The 18684-nt window shown below is 40.2% G+C and overlaps 1 protein-coding gene across 1 annotated transcript in view; it reads right to left on the bottom strand.

Moving 5' to 3' along the window:
- Positions 1-18684, bottom strand: part of GUCY1A2 (guanylate cyclase 1 soluble subunit alpha 2) — a 141315-nt gene that overhangs the window by 101262 nt on the left and 21369 nt on the right. Inside the window, exon 4 of the mRNA XM_027677300.1 lies at positions 9032-9750. Within this exon, the coding sequence (XP_027533101.1) occupies positions 9032-9750 (719 nt within the window). The remainder of the gene's footprint in view (positions 1-9031; positions 9751-18684) is intronic.

Here is an 18684-nt window from a genome sequence, read left to right as displayed (position 1 = left end):
AAATAATGGAGGAGTGGTTGGGGCAGGGGGGGCTATCAGGTGCCACATCCTGGATACCACTGCAAGAGGATGTGCTTTTATCCTCAGAAAGCTAAAGCTAGAAGGGAGTTTTACAGAAAAGAACATAGCAGGCTTAAACTTTTTCTTACCTATTTCATTAAGGATTGTCTGTTGGTCACTCTAAGAATCACCATGCTGGTCTGGGTGGACTTTTCATCACAGAATCATACAATACCCTGAGTTGGAAGGGACTCACAAGGATCATCAAAGTCCAGCTCCTGGCCCCACACAGGACAGCCCCAAGAATCACACCATGCGCCTGAGAGTGTTGTCCAAGCACTTCTTGAATTCTGGGAGGCTTGGTGCTGTGACCACTTCCCTGAGGAGCCTGTTACAGTGCCCAACCACCCTCTGGGTGAAGAACCTTTTCCTAATATCTAACCTAAGCCTCTCCTGACACAGCTTCATGCCATTTCCTCAGATCATGTCTCTAGTCATTGGAGTGAAGTGCCTCTCTGCTTCCCCTTGTGAGGAAGCTGTGGGCTGTGATGTGGTTTCCCCTCAGTCTCCTCTTCTCCATGCTGAACAGACCAAGTGACCTGAGCTGCTTCTCATGCAGCTTCCCCTCAAGGCCATTCACCATCCTTGTGGCTCTCCTTTGGACGCTCTCTAATGGCTTAATATCTTTCTTATTTTCTGGCACCCAAAACTGCACACAATATTCAAGGTGAGACTGCACCAGTGCAGAGCAGAGCAGGACAATCACCTCCCTTGACCGGCTGGCGATGCTTTGCCTGATTCCCCCCAGGACACAGTTGGCCCTCCTGGCTGCCAAGGCACTGCTGACTTATGTTCAACTTGCCATTGACCAGGACTCCCAGGTCCCTTTCCATGGCACTCATTCTCCAATCTGTATGTACATCCAGAGTTGCCCCATCATACATGGCAAATACACAGCTGAGTGACTGAAAGGAGTATTTGACCTAGAGGTGGCACTTACTTGTGCTATGGAAAAAGGACTAGATGAATAACTACTCCATTGAACAAAACAATGAAAATGAACAGGGGAAATTCCCACTGGCTTCCACTGAATCAGCCTACCTTTTAAAATGAACAGTTGTTTATTACTCAGTACTTTTAAAAATCTGACCATTTACTACATGTCTCCCTAAACACTTTAGAATCTAACCCTTCAGACACAGGGTTGGTTGGTTGTTTTTTTAATGTTGGCTTTGGTCTGGTTCATTTTTATTTATTTTGCATCTATCTAAATCAGTACACTAGGACAAATTCCTGCTGGGGCCGTCTAGCTCATACACCACAAACCTCTCCTCCCCACTGACAACAGATGAGGCACTGGCTCAGACAGCCTGCACCATCAGTAGAGCTATAAAAAGCCTTCTCTACTATTCTGCTGGACATTTTATAATTACAGAATTGGTGTTTCTTGAAAATCTGAATTATATGAGGCATTTAGAATTTCTGGCAATATAAAAATTTCAAAGGATTATTTTTGTCAAACCCAATGTTTCATATTTTAAATGTTGTATCATAATTTATAATGTAAAACTTTTTCCTAATAAAATGTATTTTATATCTAAAATTATTGAACAAAACATTTTGACTCACATATATTGAGGCCATGTTGCTGAGAACACAGCTGCATTGGGCAGGACATGTCTCAAGGATGAAGGACCACCGCCTCCCTAGGACCTTGCTTTATGGTGAACTTACCACTGGCTGCCGCAAGAGAGGAGCCCCAAAGAAAAGATACAAGGACTCCCTGAAACAACATCTCAGCCTCGGCCATATTGACCAACATAACTGGTCTACTCTGGCCTCAAATCGGGAGGTCTGGAGACACACCATCTATAACACTGCTGCTTTCTTTGAGAACACATGCAGGATCACTCTTGAGGAGAAAAGACAATGCAGAAAGAATCGTGTCTTGCAGAATATACAACCTAAGGAGTCTTTCTGCCGTGCCTTTTGCAATTGGACATGTCTAGTTCGCATTGGCCTTATTAGCCACCAGCATGCTTGTAACAAATGTGGATAGAGCCCTTCCCAAATCTTTGTTCATGAAGCCTAGTCATGATGATGATGATGATGATAATTTATAATGTAAAACTTTTTCCTAATAAAATGTATTTTATATCTAAAATTATTGAACAAAACATTTTGACTCACATATATAAACAAAGTAAATTTTTTGCCAGAACATATTTTGCTGAACTGTTAACTGGGAAGTTATGATTTTAATAAAATGGCATATTCAAAATTAATACATTCCACCAAAAAAAGTCTGGATAACTCCAATACTGCAGTTTTAGGTGCCAGCTTTATTCTTAGACAAGTTCCAAAAGTGTTCACAGGCCTAAGTCAAAGGCCAGTGAGTATCCCTATAAAAACTGATTTATTTCAAAGATGGAAAAGGGCTGTTAGTCTGAGCAGAAGAGCAACAACACAAAGAAAATACAGGTGCACAGTATCTGACAGGGAACCAAATAATTTCTTTCACAATTCACTTTCAAATTTCTTGCCAAGTGCATGCCAAGTCACAGTTTCAGAAAGGTGCCCACAAACCAGTGATAGTAGGGCTCATCCTGTCAATCCATGCACCAAGAGGACTGAGTCTGGATCAAAGCCTCAGGGACTGTGGGTCTCTGTGAGGGCAGCCCCACCTCCCCTCAATCTGCCCAGCACTTATGGCACGTGAGGAGGACGTTAGCCAGAAGCAGAATACCAGGAGAGTCATTCCTTGTATTCCCACTCAGCTAAAAATTGAAGCAATTCCAGCCATCTCACTGTCAAGGAGACGAGTATTTATAACATGTTACAGATGGCCTTGTTCATTATTATAGTCAGAAAACGACTGCACTCAGGAAGTACCTATCAGGAGCTTCCAGCCCTTGTCTGGTCAAGAAATGGTGGGAGGGACACCAACCTCTACTCCTGTTACACACACAACTTACCACTGGGTTATCCTCTCTCTCACGTTACTACCTTCATGGGAAGGAAACCTCAGTGGATGGGCTTGACATGGATTTCAGAACACTCCATCAGATGAGTTCAGACCTAGTCCTCTCAATTTAAATTATTTCTTATTCCATACGTGATTCCACTAACATTCTTTGAACTACTGTGAAGTACTGTTATGTTAAATATGTGTGAGGCTATAAGCTATCAATCCCAAATGGTTAACTGTCTCAATAAATGTATTTTTGATTGTTGCAATAAGTAAGTGCTCCCAGAGAGGGAGGTGGAGAATGAGTTTCCTTAGGGAGGTGAAATAGCAAGATTTGTGATCTTGTTCTTTAGGGATAATACCCAAAATTTGGAAAATATGACCAGATGCTAGTGAAGTACTCTGGTTAAACGCACAAAAGAAACCCTAAATAAAAATTAGTGTGAAACATGAAAAACAACAGAATGTTTCTATAAGAAGTAGAGCAGCAGGACTCTAATAGTCCCTTCAGCATGTGGGTAATACCATACTATAAACAACAAACAATAACAAGAATTTAGCTGCATAGGAAAACTGGAAACCTCAGAAATTCAGCTTTGATACATCTAAAGACAGTCATTATTGTTCATACAGAAAATTTTCAACATGTAGAATAATCAAGAGGAAAAACCCAAAGCATCAATGTGGGTAACTTGATTACTGCAGAAAATAAAACTGAAAGACAGAAGGATGGAGGGAAGAAAGGATGGAAGCAAACTATCACATCCTGTCTTTCTCTAGATTACTTTGTAGAATTTGATTATTCACAGATTATTCACAGATTATTACAAGTGGGTTTAATTGCAAACTTATAAGTACAGGTAAAGTCAGGAAGAGTAAAGAGCTAATGCTTAGTACTTTGTGGAATAAATGCTTGCATTGTCCACATGTGTCTATTGTATAATGGAGACTGACATATCAGCCAAGCAAACACTAAAACATTAGAATTATGACTCAGAAGTACAGATAGTGTTGAAAATTGGAATTAAAGCTAGGTGTCCATATTCTTCAGGTGGAGAGTTCTTTTCTTCTCCTTGGTCCCTAGAACAATGGGATCCTGTATATGCTCTGAGCTCCAAGGAATAACTGGTGATATATCAAATTAACAAAACTATCAAATTAACAAAACTTTGCTGAGATATTAATGCATGAGGCTATGCTTCTGCAAAGGAGTACATACAGCTCCACAGGAAGTACCACCTATCACCCAGACCTCACAGGACTTACATTAGAAATTTAGGATAGTGTTATTTATTCCAGTGATTCAAATACCAGTAAATTGAAGCACACAAAAGAGCCTTTAAATTAATGAGACAAGCACTAAGCACCCTGAAAGAGGACAGGTGGGTTTTTTCATTTTGCTTATGGGTATTTAGTTAGGGAAAGATCATGATTTGTGACTTACTTTCATCTTAACATTGAGGTGGTGTCAGTCTTTCTTACTACAAATCTGAAAAAAAATATGTAACTTACGTATTGAAATTAAGATAAAAGTCTTTTGAAGAGAGGCTGAAAGGTCTTCTGTTCATTGCAAAGTCTTTTAATTTTTTTTTTTTTTGAGGAAACACTAAGCCATCTGAACAGCTTCAAAACTGCAGCAGAGCTGTCTGAGTCACATGCCTACAACTGCCATTTAAGGTAACCAAGTCTGAAAAGTGTTGGTTATTGCAAAGTCAGAATTCTATAAAAAAAAATTATAAACAGCTATAAGTGGGATGCAATTCCAGTATGAACTGAATAGAGGTGTGTTACAGAGAAATAGGTAAATAGGTAAATACCTAAGTCAGTTACTCATGACTGTTAAGCAGCATCATGCTTACAGCCACTGATCTACTTGCCTAATATTCAACTTCCAAACAAGCTGTCATGGTTTGAGAGCCCCAAAATCCAATTCCCTAGTTCAACCCCCCCCCCCATCTCAACCCAGTGTGAGATGGGTTTTCCAGACACCACACAAGACTCAAAATGGGGGGAAGGGAATATATTACAAGACTGTACAACAAATAAATAGTATAATACATCATATACAATCTTAACTATCTCTACCATGACATACAGTATTTACAATGGATCAAATCTCTTCTCCCTTCCAAATAAAAGTCCAGGAGGGAAGAAGGGAAAGATCCTTTTCTCTCTCAGAGCAGCAGTCCCTCTAAGGCAGCAGTTTCTCTCTCTGTCTTCCATGCAGCAGCTGTAGCTGGATCTCTGCCAGTACATACGAGGGGATATCCAAGCCCCTCGGCCCTTCGTCTCCAAACGAGGGTCTTCTCTTCTGTGGGCTGCGTAGCAGGGACAAGACTCGCCTCACCACATCATATCATGGGGTGTAAGACATCCCATGAAGGTCCCTTCCTCGGAGGACTCACCCCTGAGTCAGAACGTCATGGGCAGCTTTCAGTTGAAGTCCTTTGCCTCAAGAGTTCTATCAGAGCTCCTGTGCTCTGATCTCAGGCTGCTAGCTTCTCAGCAGCCGCGAGGGGGGAAGGCCAAGGTCACCCCCTCCACATTCCTTTGGCTGTCCCGGTCCAGCTTCCCGGGACATCTGAGCTTCTTAGCTCCTCTTTCAGCAGTGCTGTAGCATTTTTAGGACTCCTCTCAGGTGGGAGTCCACCACCCCCTCCTCTCTATGAGAGCAGAGGTCTCCAAGGAGTTTGGGGGTTCTGGTTGAAGTCCTTACCCCAAATTCTCTCTCTGTAGAACTTAGTTCTCTCTCTGCTGCTGCTCTCTTTCTCTTCAGACAACTCTGTGTCTTCTTGCCTGGCTGCAATGTCTGTTTGCTGCTCCTTATCTACTGTTGGCTCTTTGCCACCGCTTCTCCCCGTCAGTGCCGTTCTTGCTGCCGCTTCTGCTGTCCACGGTGGAGGAAAAACTCAGCTACAGATACTTAGCCCAGTATTACACTGTTCCAAGTCCCTGTAGCCCCCCAGTCGGGGGCTGGGGGCTGTGGCCCCCCAGAGGGGCTCCTGCCCCTTCCTCGTGGCTCACAAGATGGCCACCTCTCCTCCAACAACTACTACAACTCCAACTACTACCCTTCTCTTCCGGTCTTAGTGATATGTTTATATTTTGCAGGAGCACTGATTGGGTCAAACCTCAAGGGTCACCACCCCCTGGGGGTTTACCATTTTACAACACTAGGGGGGAAAACTGTTTCCCCCACCACACAACTGTTTGCAAATTGGAAAGAATTCCTAAACAAGCTACATGAGTGACATGAGCTATGGGAAAATAATACGGCATGCAGTTCCCAAGGCTCAGTCTACTTTTTTTATCCATAAAGGACTTGAGCATGACATAAACTGTATTGCTGTGTCTCTCCTCTCAAAATCTATGTAAGCAACACAACCACAGCTTCCGAAACTATGAAACTTTTCATTTTTTTTAAAAAGGGAATATCTAGCAAAATGCATCACATGTTGACCTTTTTTTTAACTATTCACAAACAAAAACTTCTGTAAAGTGCTTATAAAATGGGTGAGACAGATGAAAATACCTCTTAGCTAAATTGATGTTCTCAAATTAATTCCCATGCCTGCAGCACATTTACCTTAGCTCCCCTGCACCTCACCATCACCCTTTTATGTTTCATTTACACCTTACTCTTCAAGACACAATTTTTCTCTTAACTGCTGGCAGACAAAGGATTTCCTTTACTGCCATCCCCTTTTCCCTGTGTCTATGGTGCTAGTACTGACACTTGCCGTCTCACTCTACACATGACTTTAAGATACAGAGGGTCACTCTCCCAATTGGTAAGTGGGCCCACCACCGATTCGATTCCTTACCCACCTGTAATGACACATGGTACAAACCACAGCAATGACACAAGGATGCACTCAGAACTGCACAGCTTGATGGTACAGAACAACCATTTCAAGTGAGAGTTGTTTCGCAAACTGGCTGCTAAACCCTGCCTCTAGCAAGCTCCACTCCTGCCACTTTTCCTAAGAGCAAGCCACAAGAATATGAAACCTCCCCAGGTAAGAGAATATATTGTGTTTAACTTGCAACTAAATAGGGAAAAAGGCTTTAAAAGCCTCCTTCCCAGATCTAAACTTTCTTCTTTTTCAGAGCGATTTACAGCAGATTCATGAAGAGCAGAGGATGGTTGAAGGGCTGTGACTGGCCCAGGGCAGGGGAACGTGTCTGAGAGGGATAGGCAGGCTCCACAGGAGGAAGGTGCATGAAACGAGACTCTTTCACACAAGAAACAATTATGTCAAACTCCCTTTTGGTTTTAAGCATGTTGAACTACATCAACTAACACAAAATGAAAAGCACTATTATGCTTCTCTTGGGGGAACACGTTGTTTCCAAAGGAAAATGCATCAGAAACATGTTTATTGTTTCATCCAAAGAGTAGTGCCAAAGAGGAGATGGAAACCATTGTTGCCGTAAGAAGTTGCTATATTTTGAACCACAGAAACATAAAATGGTTTGGTTTGGAAGGGACCTTAAAGATTATCCAGTTCCACCCTGCTCTGGGTAGGGACACCTCTCACTACACCAGCTTGCTCAAAGCCCCATTCAACCTGGCCTTGAACACCTTCAGGGATGGGGTATCCACAGCTTCTCTGGGAAACCTATTCCAGTGCCTCAACAGCCTCACAGTAAAGAATTTCTTCCTAATACCCAATCTAAACCTACCCTCTTTCAGTTTAAAGCCATTCCCCTTTGTCCTATCACTACATGCCCTTGTGAAAAGTCCCTCTCCAGCTTTCTTGTAGGCCCCCTCTATGTACTAGATGGTGCTATGAGGTCTCACACTCCCTAGGGCTGTCTTTTGGGGAGTAAAGGTGACTGCTGCTACTCCTGGCCCTGCCTACACCTCGACAGCCGCTCTGGTGAAAGCTGCCAGCTCCTGGTGGCACTCCCCTGGGGTTCCCCTGGCTCAACTGCAATCCTCCACTGCCCTGTGGGATGTGCCTGCACTGGAGCTATCACCTCGGTGAATTGAAAAGAACCCAGAACTCAATATGCAGTTACCACAGGAGTTTTTCTGAAATGCTGGCCCAGTGCAAGCAGCAAAACTGGGCTGGAGTTTCTCAAGCTGTATCCAGATCACCTAAACAGTCAATGTGGCACCCATAGGCAGAACTTAGGTGTCTAGGGGGATTGAGATGAGTATTCTTGGGGGCTATCTCTTAAAACCCCTGAAAATTAATAATTTGTTCAATTAATGGCAGCAGTATTTCCAAGGCATCCACACACAGGCTTTCAAGCCTCAAGCAAGCCTTAATGTTAGCATTATGTAGCTTGGTGCATAAAAGCTGGAACCCAACTTCACACACAAAAGCATTCCCATAATTCAAGGACAGGCAATGAGACAAACTCCATTCAACCTCTGGAGAAGTCCACTCTAAAGACACGTTCTCAGCTGGAATGCACTGAACTCAACACAGGGCTCACTAGTTAAGGCAGTTTTCTCCTAAAACATTGAGGTGAAAAGGCAGTGTAGGAGGACAAGTGCCTATTTAAATGACTGGAAAGCATTAAAACTGGCATAAGTGATGCTCCGTACCACTTACAGCTCTTGTTTCTTTGAGTGCAGGGTGAGAGGTAAGAAGAAACATATAGGAAAGCAGCATTCCAAAGTAGGAAAGATATAGTAAGGTGGCAATGTGACCCCTGCAGTGGGAATCTTTCAAAAAAAATACCAAAAGCTAGTCCCTAGTAAATGGCTTAAAAACTATTATTGTTACCATAATTAGCTGAAGTGAAATTAAGGATTAGCTATAGGTATTTTGTAAAATTCCTCACCCTTTTGATTTAAGCTGCACTATTCAACTCCACAGTGCAGAATTTTCTGAATAGCAATGTCACAATTTGCTACAACATCACAGGCAAAGTTTATAAATAATATAGGAAAATATTCACTTGATTGGGGAATATCACTTAGCCCCTGTTTGCAAGGCACAAGCGAGCTTTCTAAGCACACAGGACTTGAGCTGCTTTTCTCTGAGTAAATAATCCTCTCCTATCACACACATATAAGCACATCCCCTTGCAAATTAATGTTCTTACCTTATCTTTATTTTCAGAGTCAGAATCCTCACGTTTGGTCCGAATGACAAAGGGAGTAGATAATCTCAGGAGAACTCGTTCAAATGTGGCACTGATTTTAGGAGAAACTATGTCGAAGCAGTCTTGAAATTTCAGGGTTTTATGAGTGTCACATCTGAGCTGCTTCCTAAGACCTTCTCCAAGCTGGAGAACCAGCATGTTTGGATCAAACATCAGGTGAAAGGGGAAAGCTCTGCAGAAGGTGCTGATGCTAATCCTCAGGTCTAAGGGGGACTGGGAAGTTCCTGGTGGAAGTGCTTTTGTGATATTTGCATTTTCATGTTCTTTGATAAGGAAAGTCAGACAACTGCAGTTACCTGGGTTTGTCCCCTCTGAACACAACTTATCATTTGTGACCTGTTCTACTTCCACTTCCAAGTGGTAAATCTTCTTTGCTGCTGCTTTTATCATTCCTGTCATTGCAAATCCCACAATCTGATGTGGGTGAAAGTAATGAAGCATGAGATTGCCTTCAGGCAGTTCTTTGCATAGGAAAGAAGGGGATTCCAGGGTGGCCTGTCTTCCAAATGAAGTTCTAATATGCTCCAGCAAAGCATCAAAGCCATTGAAGAAGTCTTGAAGGGTCCCACCTACAGCTCGAAGAACTCTTTCATTCTCATCAAAGCAGATATTGAAGAATTCCTCCCCAAACTTTTCTTGCATTTCCTCAAATTTCAGACCTATAGGACAAGGAGACACTGATATCAATAACATATTATTGTTACTGTGTCACGTTTTCCCTTTGTGCTCTATTTGCCCAGTATTTTTCCAAGTCAGTGAGAGTGGCTTTTTCACTGGATACCTAACCCATATGTTTTCTGTGGTGGTTGGGAATAACCACAGAAGCCATTTTTGCCTGTCATTTTAAGTCCTCATGCTTTCAGCTTGCTGTCTCAGTTATTTGTGGGCCTGTCTCCTTTTCCCTGCTGGAATCCAGGATACGTTACAACTTCCCCAACTTTCGCATGTCACATGCTGTGTGAATGCACCCAGCCATGGCTGCATCCCTTCTACTGCTGACCTTCCTCATTCAAAAATGAGGCTTCTACTTTTATAATCCCTCTGTTCACTGCCTCTGTGAGGGATCCAGCTCCCCCCAGGTTGAAGAATAAACTACTGGAAGAGCTCAAAGTCAGGCGTTTGGCTTTCCATAAGCAATGTAAAAACCCTGCAGTCAGATGACACTTTAATAGCTGCTAGAGTGGTGTTGTGCATTTTTGGGTTTTTTTCAGACAAAATACTTCTATCATTACAGGCATTAGGCTCTGCCAGAAGATACAAAGGAATAATTACTTCTTTTTGGTTACCTGCAAAGGAGAGCAAAGCTTTTCCATTTTAGGCTTCTACCTACACTTACCCATCCTTAAAAAACCCTGCCTCTTAGAGCAATCAAAACTGCTAGACGGGACAACTCTGATATCTCACAATGTCACTTCAAGTTTCCATCACAGAAATTCAAAAGGTTTTGATTTACAGAGGTGATAAGGCTGGCATTGCTGAAGTGATGAAAAAATATCAGTAAAGGAAATGTATCAGATCCTGTTCCAGTTTGTTATTTGCCATTTTAAGGATAAGCTAGAAAAATATTTTTGAGATGGTTATTAAACATTTTCCTCTGTTTTATTTCAAGTTAAGTTTTCCTCTGTTAACTTTTGTCAGTACATAATCCCTATATCATAGCAGAGTTACAAAATTCATCAGATATGTTTGTATTGTTTCAAGATGTAATAGAGTAAAAAGAAGTATGAATCAGCTGTATGTGAACTACAAACATCCAGCAAGAATTTTCAAAGGAAATTAATATAGGAATTAACATAGTTCCTTCAATGTATTAAAATCAAATCACATCACATTTCAATCAGCTAGTCAAACACCTTAATATTTATCCTAAATTCAAACAGAAATGAAGGGCAGTTATTTCTTTCCTGAGGGCACAACAGGCCCTTTATTTTTATCTGTATTCAGCATTCTTTATAGCATTGATAATATCCCAGCCGATCACTGAACTTCGCATTGTTTAGATTGCTTAGATGCTTGGGAAGAACAGTGTGATAAGTGACTTTTATGCCCAAGAGGTATAACAGGACAGAAGAAGTCATGTTGTTTGCAGACTATAACCTTTAATAATCTCAAGGCAGTGTCTGAACTGCCTTATGCACACAGGCATAGTTATAATGATCAATATTCACAAGGGATGTGAGTGTTCCCCAGCTTTGCAATCTGCAATGATAGTTTTGTTTGGAACTTTTATGATTAATAGCTGATTAAAATTCATAAAATTACATATATAAATATGACAACATGAGAACATGACAAAGCATATTTTATAAGAGAAGTAATAGCAGTAATTTGGGAAAGTTCACTCAAATGCCATTACTCATAATCAAATTTGGTCACTAAACTAGGTTATTACAAAAATATTCCCAGGATCTTTATGACCACAGATGGTCAGCTCTGCAGTTAAGCCAAAAGAAAGTACCTCTGGTACACAATGCCCCCTAATATCCTGACTCAGAAGACTATGTGCCAATTCCTGACTCATTGCCACTACGTCTGTATAACATGGTGCTGTAATACCTTACACAAATATACTCACTATAACCCAAAAATAATTAAATTCTAACCCATACCAATAATGTCATAACTGAATATTAATAGCAAGAAGCTAAGAAATCATCATATTCATATTCATACACAAACAGATATTCATACTTTTAAATCTCATTGTTCTGTAGAGTGAACTGTGAGCAGTTTTAGTCTGTGTGTAAAAGTGAGCAGTCTAGCCGGGACACCCAAGGCTGGAAGATTGCAGAGGCTCTGAAAGCATGGGAACAAAACAGTATCAGAAACCCTGGGGCTATTCAGACAAATGACCAAATACATCCCACAACGCTGCCCAAAACAACGGTATAGGTGAACTGTCTTTAAAGTGTATTATAAAATTACAGTAAAACAGTTGGTTGCCCTGGTGCCACTAAGTGAAAATAGGTTTTGCAGAACTGATCACTCCTGTACTTTACTGCTACCTATGCAAGCCTCGTCTCATTACCATTAATTGGAATCTCAGTATTTGGCCCAAGGTTTTACTGATTGTTTTAGCTTGGTCTTGTCATCCACCCTGGAGGATTCCTGTTCAGTCTGGATGCAACATACTGACTCCAAGCAACATGAATTATACTATGAAATGCAGGTAAACGACCTGGCTCAAGGACATGCTACTACTTTTAAAAACAGTTTAGCTTGGAATTAAGTTACACACAGTACCAGCAGAAAATTAGATTAGCTCTAATAGAAAAATGAGTATGACCAAACTCGACCAAACTCAGCCAAACTGCTGGTCTCCTTAGACAGGAATTTTCTCTCTAACAACAGACACTAAGAGATACTATGAGATACTGAGAAAATTTAAATTAAGTCAAACAACCCTCTAAAACAAAAATGCATAATGTACCTATCAGGGAAGTTTCTTCCTAAGCCTTACCAACAAAAGATTTTTTGCTTGAAGCATATTTTTCCATTAAAGCAAAAACATCTATTTAATAAATTCCTATTATGCAAACACACATATTTCTGTACAAGGCTATTTGCTTCAGTGATGTGTTTGTGTGAAGTGGCGCAAAATATTTTGTATGTATTTTTTTACTGCCTTATTCCTGCCTCTCCTATTGAAACAAATGATGAACAGATGCATACCTAGCATTAACTCTGTAAATACTTCATTATAACATTTTCATATAACCTTTTCATTATAAATGATGAAACATACAAATGATCACAATCTTCTGAATATCTTATGTGGGTTTTCTCCCTACACATATCACTATACATACCTATTGTAGTTTAAGCCCAGCTGGCAACTAAGCACCATGCATCCACTTGCTCACCCCTTTACCCCAGTGGAATGGGGAGAAGAATCAAAAGTAAAACTTGTAGGTTAAGAACAATTTAATAATTGAAACAAAAGGAAATAATAAAGAAAAACAAGTGATGCACAATACAACTGCTCACCACCCACTGATCGATGCCAGATCTTGTCCCTGAACCCAAACTGGCCCCCCTTCCAGGTAACTCCACCAGTTTATATACTGGGCATGATGTTCTGTGGCATGGAATATTCCTTTGGCCAGCTATGCTCCCTCCCAGCTTTGTTGTGCCCCTCCTCACTGGTAGAGCATGAGACACAAAAAAAGTCCTTGACTTAAGATAAATACTACTTAGCAACAACCAAAACATCAGTGTGTTATCAACATTATTTTCATGCTGAATCCAAAACACAGCTCTGTACCAGCTACTGAGAAGAAATTAACCCTATCCCAGATGAAACCGGGACAATACCAGATTGGGAGATAGTTTTATTACATATAGAAAAATGTGCTTGTTAAAAAAGAATAAATCCTAGAATTTGTTGTCTCTATAGTGCATACTTTATTACATTTGGAGACCTCTACAGCATAGTAACTACCTTTAAAAATTACACTGGTATGATTTCCAATTTCAAAGTATTTGGTATTTTTTCTTTTTCTTTTTTTCTGTGAAAAGGAAAAATCAAAATAATCTTTTTTATAACCTTCAGGTTATACACCTACATAAACAGTACAACCTTTTCAAACTCATCTCACATTAAATTGTTTCTCTGTTTAATTTTGCAGTGGAATAATTCAAATTGAAGATGGCACTGAAAATGTGAGTCAACTTCTGTCCAGCAAAATCGACAATTTGTTATTGCTTTCTGAAAAGCAGGGATTTCCATTCTTTCTTTTTCACTGTGGACCTCTAAGCAAAATTTTCATTCAGCTGCTCAGAAAAAAATAATGTTTGAGATCTTGTATGTGTGCTCAGCACTTCCAAATGCAGAGGTCACTGCGCTCCCACATCACCTCATGTATGACCCCAATATAGCTTTCTAATGAGCCCTTGCTTGCAATTGATCAGTAGGAAAAAGCCTTCCTTAGTTTCACCAAGACACTCCACTAAATGGTAGTGATACAAAAAAAAGCAAAAATCATCCTAACACTCTCTGCTGTTACCTAGCTGGAGTAATTTATTATTTTGAGCTTCTGCTATTTACACACCTACTATTACACTGAATGAAATTCTAAAAATTTGTCAATCTCAGTTTGCTTTCCTCTTGGAAAGGGATGTACTATGTTTCTACTACTTAACCTACTTTGAGAGAACAAATCACATGTCTTAACCCTAATGTTTTTTTTCTTAGTAGTTTCTTTTTGCTGCTTTTTCTTTCCATCTCATTTTTATTCTAGCCCATACTGGAGAGAAACTAAATATGCACATTTGCATATGTAACTGAGTAAAAGAAACCATAGAATGAAAATATTGCTATGAGTCTCCACTACAAAACACTTTGGGACTATGACCAAAGTATTGTATAAGGTCTATTACTATTCTTTGAAAAAGTGTCTCAAAGATATTAAAAGAAGATATCCTGTACTTGTGGGCCAGATTCAAAATTACCCAAGTCTTTAAGAACAGGTTCAAAGTACAAATTAAGTATTTCACTGAACTGAAGCAGAAACAAATGACTTCATTCTGTAATAACATGCTAGTAAAAGGTCTTCACTTTCTTTTCAGCAATTTCTGTGAACTGCGAACCCTCTATAAAATGTCAAGGAATTAATACAATACTTCTAAGTATTTTGTACATTATCAAGAGGGTAAATTATCTAGATAGGAATCTGTTTCCATAAAGAAAATCACAAATCATAGGCTTTTCAGAAACAGAGATGAATAGTGTGATAAAAACATCAAAGTAATCCATTAACCGGTAGAGTATGCAGAAGCAGTTACAAGCTATCCATTTCTTCCTAAAAGTGAAGACAATGGCTGCAGAGCAGCCAGCATCTGATTCCTTTGGCATAGAAAAGTACTTTTTTTTTTTTTGGAAGTACTCACTAAGAATCTGTAAATATCATACCGTAAGGGGATGGAAAAATTCAATATGCAATTCCACACCTCATACTGTGAATGGAAGAAGAATTTTCCACCTTCAGTTATAGCAAATATCTCTTAAATGTTTTTGGATTATGAGATTTTTGGCAGGAATAAGATCTTTTCCTTAAATAGCCTTTTGGACAGAAAGACAGGTAGCAGTTCAGAATTCCAAAGAATAATTTCAGATGATAGGGAAAGCAATGTTAAGTGAGCCTAGTACCAGTATGTAATTACTGTATAAAAGGCTTTGATCTTAGTTCATTATGATTGTGAATTTATCTCATCCTGAGAATCCAGATGGTATTTTTATATTACCTTTTATATAAATTTATTTACCTTTTATATAAATAAAATAGCAACATTTTATGCCTTTACATATGATTGAGACACTACTGTAAAATTTGTACTACACTTCTCTTACAGTGACATATAGGGCCTGAATACCTTTCAAGATTTCATAGAACAGAAATGAGAATTACTGTTAAAAATAGTTCCTCACACTTGTTCACCTATAATATTTGTTTTATCTACTTTTAATGAGGTGTTTTCTTCCCTGTCCTCTGACCAGTCATAGAAATATCATTGTATTGTTGCCTCTTGGGGAGGACCTGATCACCTGTGCTAAGCATATGTATGAAAGATTCTGCTCCAAACTGTTGACGTAGGAAGCTCAGATGAGATATTAAGAACAGGCAATGGAGGGGGTTTTTTGGGGTTCCCCCCCCCCCATATAGTGCTTTCAGTAGCAGCCAATTCTGCATGTAAAACCAAGCTATCTGAAGCTAGACTATCACCATTTTATGTCACCCACCACATCTTGGAAAGCTCACTTCTTATATTTGCACAGTACCAAGTACCATTTTCAACCTAAGGCGACTGAAGGCCCACCTTAAACCATCTTGTCCGGGAACTGCTTTATGTTGATGACACCGCCCTTGTTGCCCACACAGAAGCAGCCCTGCAGGGTTTAACATCCTGCTTTGCAGATGCTGGTGAGCTCTTTGGGCTGGAAGTCAGTTTAAAGAAGACAGAAGTTCTTCATCAACCTGCACCTCAGGAAGCCCCCCATCATCCTCACATCACCATCGGCCAATCAGAACTCAAATCAGTCCAGCAGTTTAATTACCTAGGCAGCCTCATCTCCTCGGATGGTAAGATTGACGGGGAGATAGACAACAGGTTAGCAAAGGCATATAGTGCTTTCAGAAAGCTTCATAAAAGAGTATGGCGAAATAAACACCTGAAGAAAAGTACAAAGATCAGTGTTTACAGAGCCATTGTGCTGTCTACTCTCTTATACGGATCTGAGTCATGGGTCATCTACTGCCATCACCTGCGTCTCCTAGAACGCTTCCATCAACGCTGCCTCCGTACAATCCTAAACATCCACTGGTCAGATTATGTGACCAATACATCTGTTCTAGAACAAGCAGCAGTCACAAGTATTGAGGCCATGTTACTGAGAACACGGCTGCGTTGGGCAGGGCACGTCTCAAGGATGAAGGACCACCACCTCCCTAAGATCTTGCTTTATGGTGAACTTGCCACCGGCTGCCGCAAGAGAGGAGCCCCGAAGAAAAGATACAAGGACTCCCTGAAACAGCATCTCAGCCTTGGCCACATTGACCACCATAACTGGTCTACTCTGGCCTCTAACCGGGAGGCCTGGAGACACAGCATCTATAACGCTGCTGATGCTTTTGAGAAAGCTCGCAGGATCACCCTTGAAGAGAAAAGGCAACACAGAAAGAATTGAGCCTTGCAGAATGTACCATCTAAGGAGTCTTTCTGCTATGCCTTTTGCAACCGGACATGTCTATCTCGTATTGGCCTTTTTAGCCACCAACGCGCCTGCAACAAACGTGGGTAGAGCCCTTCCCAAATCTTCGTTCACAAAGCCTAGCCATGATGACCAAGTACCATTATTAAATGAAAACTGCAATCACTAGGTTGACAATTCCTAAAAATTAGGCGGATCCAGTTTGTTTCATGCTAACTCGAGAGATCAAATAGCACTAAGAATGGTGTTTTTTCTTTTTTTTCCATTAAAATTTAAGCATATATGTCTTTTAATTGACATAGGGAGCAGAACTTCACCTCCTAGAATGAATAAAATTGTAATGAAATCTAAAAACTCTACCCATGAAATGCAAAATTATCTCTCATAATTCCTCACATATATAAAAGGCTCAACTCAGTTGGCTAAACATAGAAATGTAATGCTCCTTTAGTCTTCATAAGGTATGCAAGATATCTACAAAAGAACTAACAGTTAGTTTTATCTGCCAAGGCATGGGACTTAAGGGAGACCTACACATTTTTGAAGGTTTGACAGAGGCCACAAGATACCTCATAGCACCTCAAATGACAAACACCTACATTTAGTCAATGAATCATGGCAAGAATGTCTTTATAAATAGGCTTCTACAAGATGCTATTGTACATCATAACTTCAAACTGCTCATTATCTACCGGTAGTTCATCTGTTTTCTAACAATAAATAGCTCTGATTTGAGAAGAGTGGGATGTCTAAGGCCATTTGGCATAAACATTTGTCCTTTTCTAATTTAGATCTACTCAGCTTTGAAATCACATGAATTATGTGATTCTTGTTTAGATTACTTTTGTGTTGCCAGTGCACTGTAACATCTGCTAAATAACAGGAGCCCTGTGTGTATAGCTTAGACTCCCCAGGATAAAGTATTATTAAATTCCATTAGTATTGCCAGTCCTCTGGGCCATGTAACATTTCCTTTTACGTCGTTTGTAAACCAACAACTTTAATTATAAATCAGGCTGTGTATTCTAATTTAGTTGCATCCTAATGAGTATCTGCAGTCCTTAGCACAAAGTGATAGTAATTTATATACTTTCAATATATAAGCATCTACAGTTCTCAGACACCTCCTGACCAGTTAGTGCACCAAACCTTTGTCCACCTTCTCCAAATACATCACCTGGTCTAACCTCATGGTATGCCAATATCTGTCCTGACACTTCCTTTTCAATTATTTCCTACCTCTTCAAATGTAGTATTTCTCAGCAGTGATGTGCTGTTATTATTTAACAGTTACCAGAATGATCCCAAATTTATTCCTCTTTAAAAACACAATATCAAGAATCACAGAATATCCTGAGTTGAAAGGGACCCATCAGGATCAGAGTCCAACTCCTGGCCCTGCACAGCCGCATAAATCTCAACATATACCTGACAGCATAGTCCATCTCTTGAACTCTGGCAGGTTTGGTGCTGTGACCACTTCCCTGGGGAGCCTGTTCAGTGCCCAACCACACTCTAGGTGAAAAACCCTCTCCTAATATCCAGCCTAAGCCTCCTCTGACAAAGTTTCATGCCATTTCCTTGGATAAGAGATGAGATTTTCTTAGTTTCATAAAGGAAACACAAATCTTCAACTTTGATAAATGTACAGAGAACAAATGACTTTTATACAATTATGCCCTTTGCATTAAATGTAGGAACAGCCCAGCAATATATATTTAGGCATGAAGTGATTTGCCCTATTTAAAGCAGCCTGCGGCACATATTTTCTTTGGTAGTGACAAGCAAATGTCACCCAGAGAAAGAATTCTCTATAACCCTACACTAACAATGGACTCCACCTCCTCCTCAGTGGCTTGAGGAGGCTGAATCCAGAAACATGATT

Source organism: Neopelma chrysocephalum, unplaced genomic scaffold (genome assembly GCF_003984885.1).
Source record: "Neopelma chrysocephalum unplaced genomic scaffold, ASM398488v2 Primary Assembly neopelma1_43, whole genome shotgun sequence".
NCBI lineage: Eukaryota > Metazoa > Chordata > Aves > Passeriformes > Pipridae > Neopelma > Neopelma chrysocephalum.
Note: the sequence above shows the minus strand (reverse complement) of the source record. Positions and strands in the feature narration are given on the sequence as shown.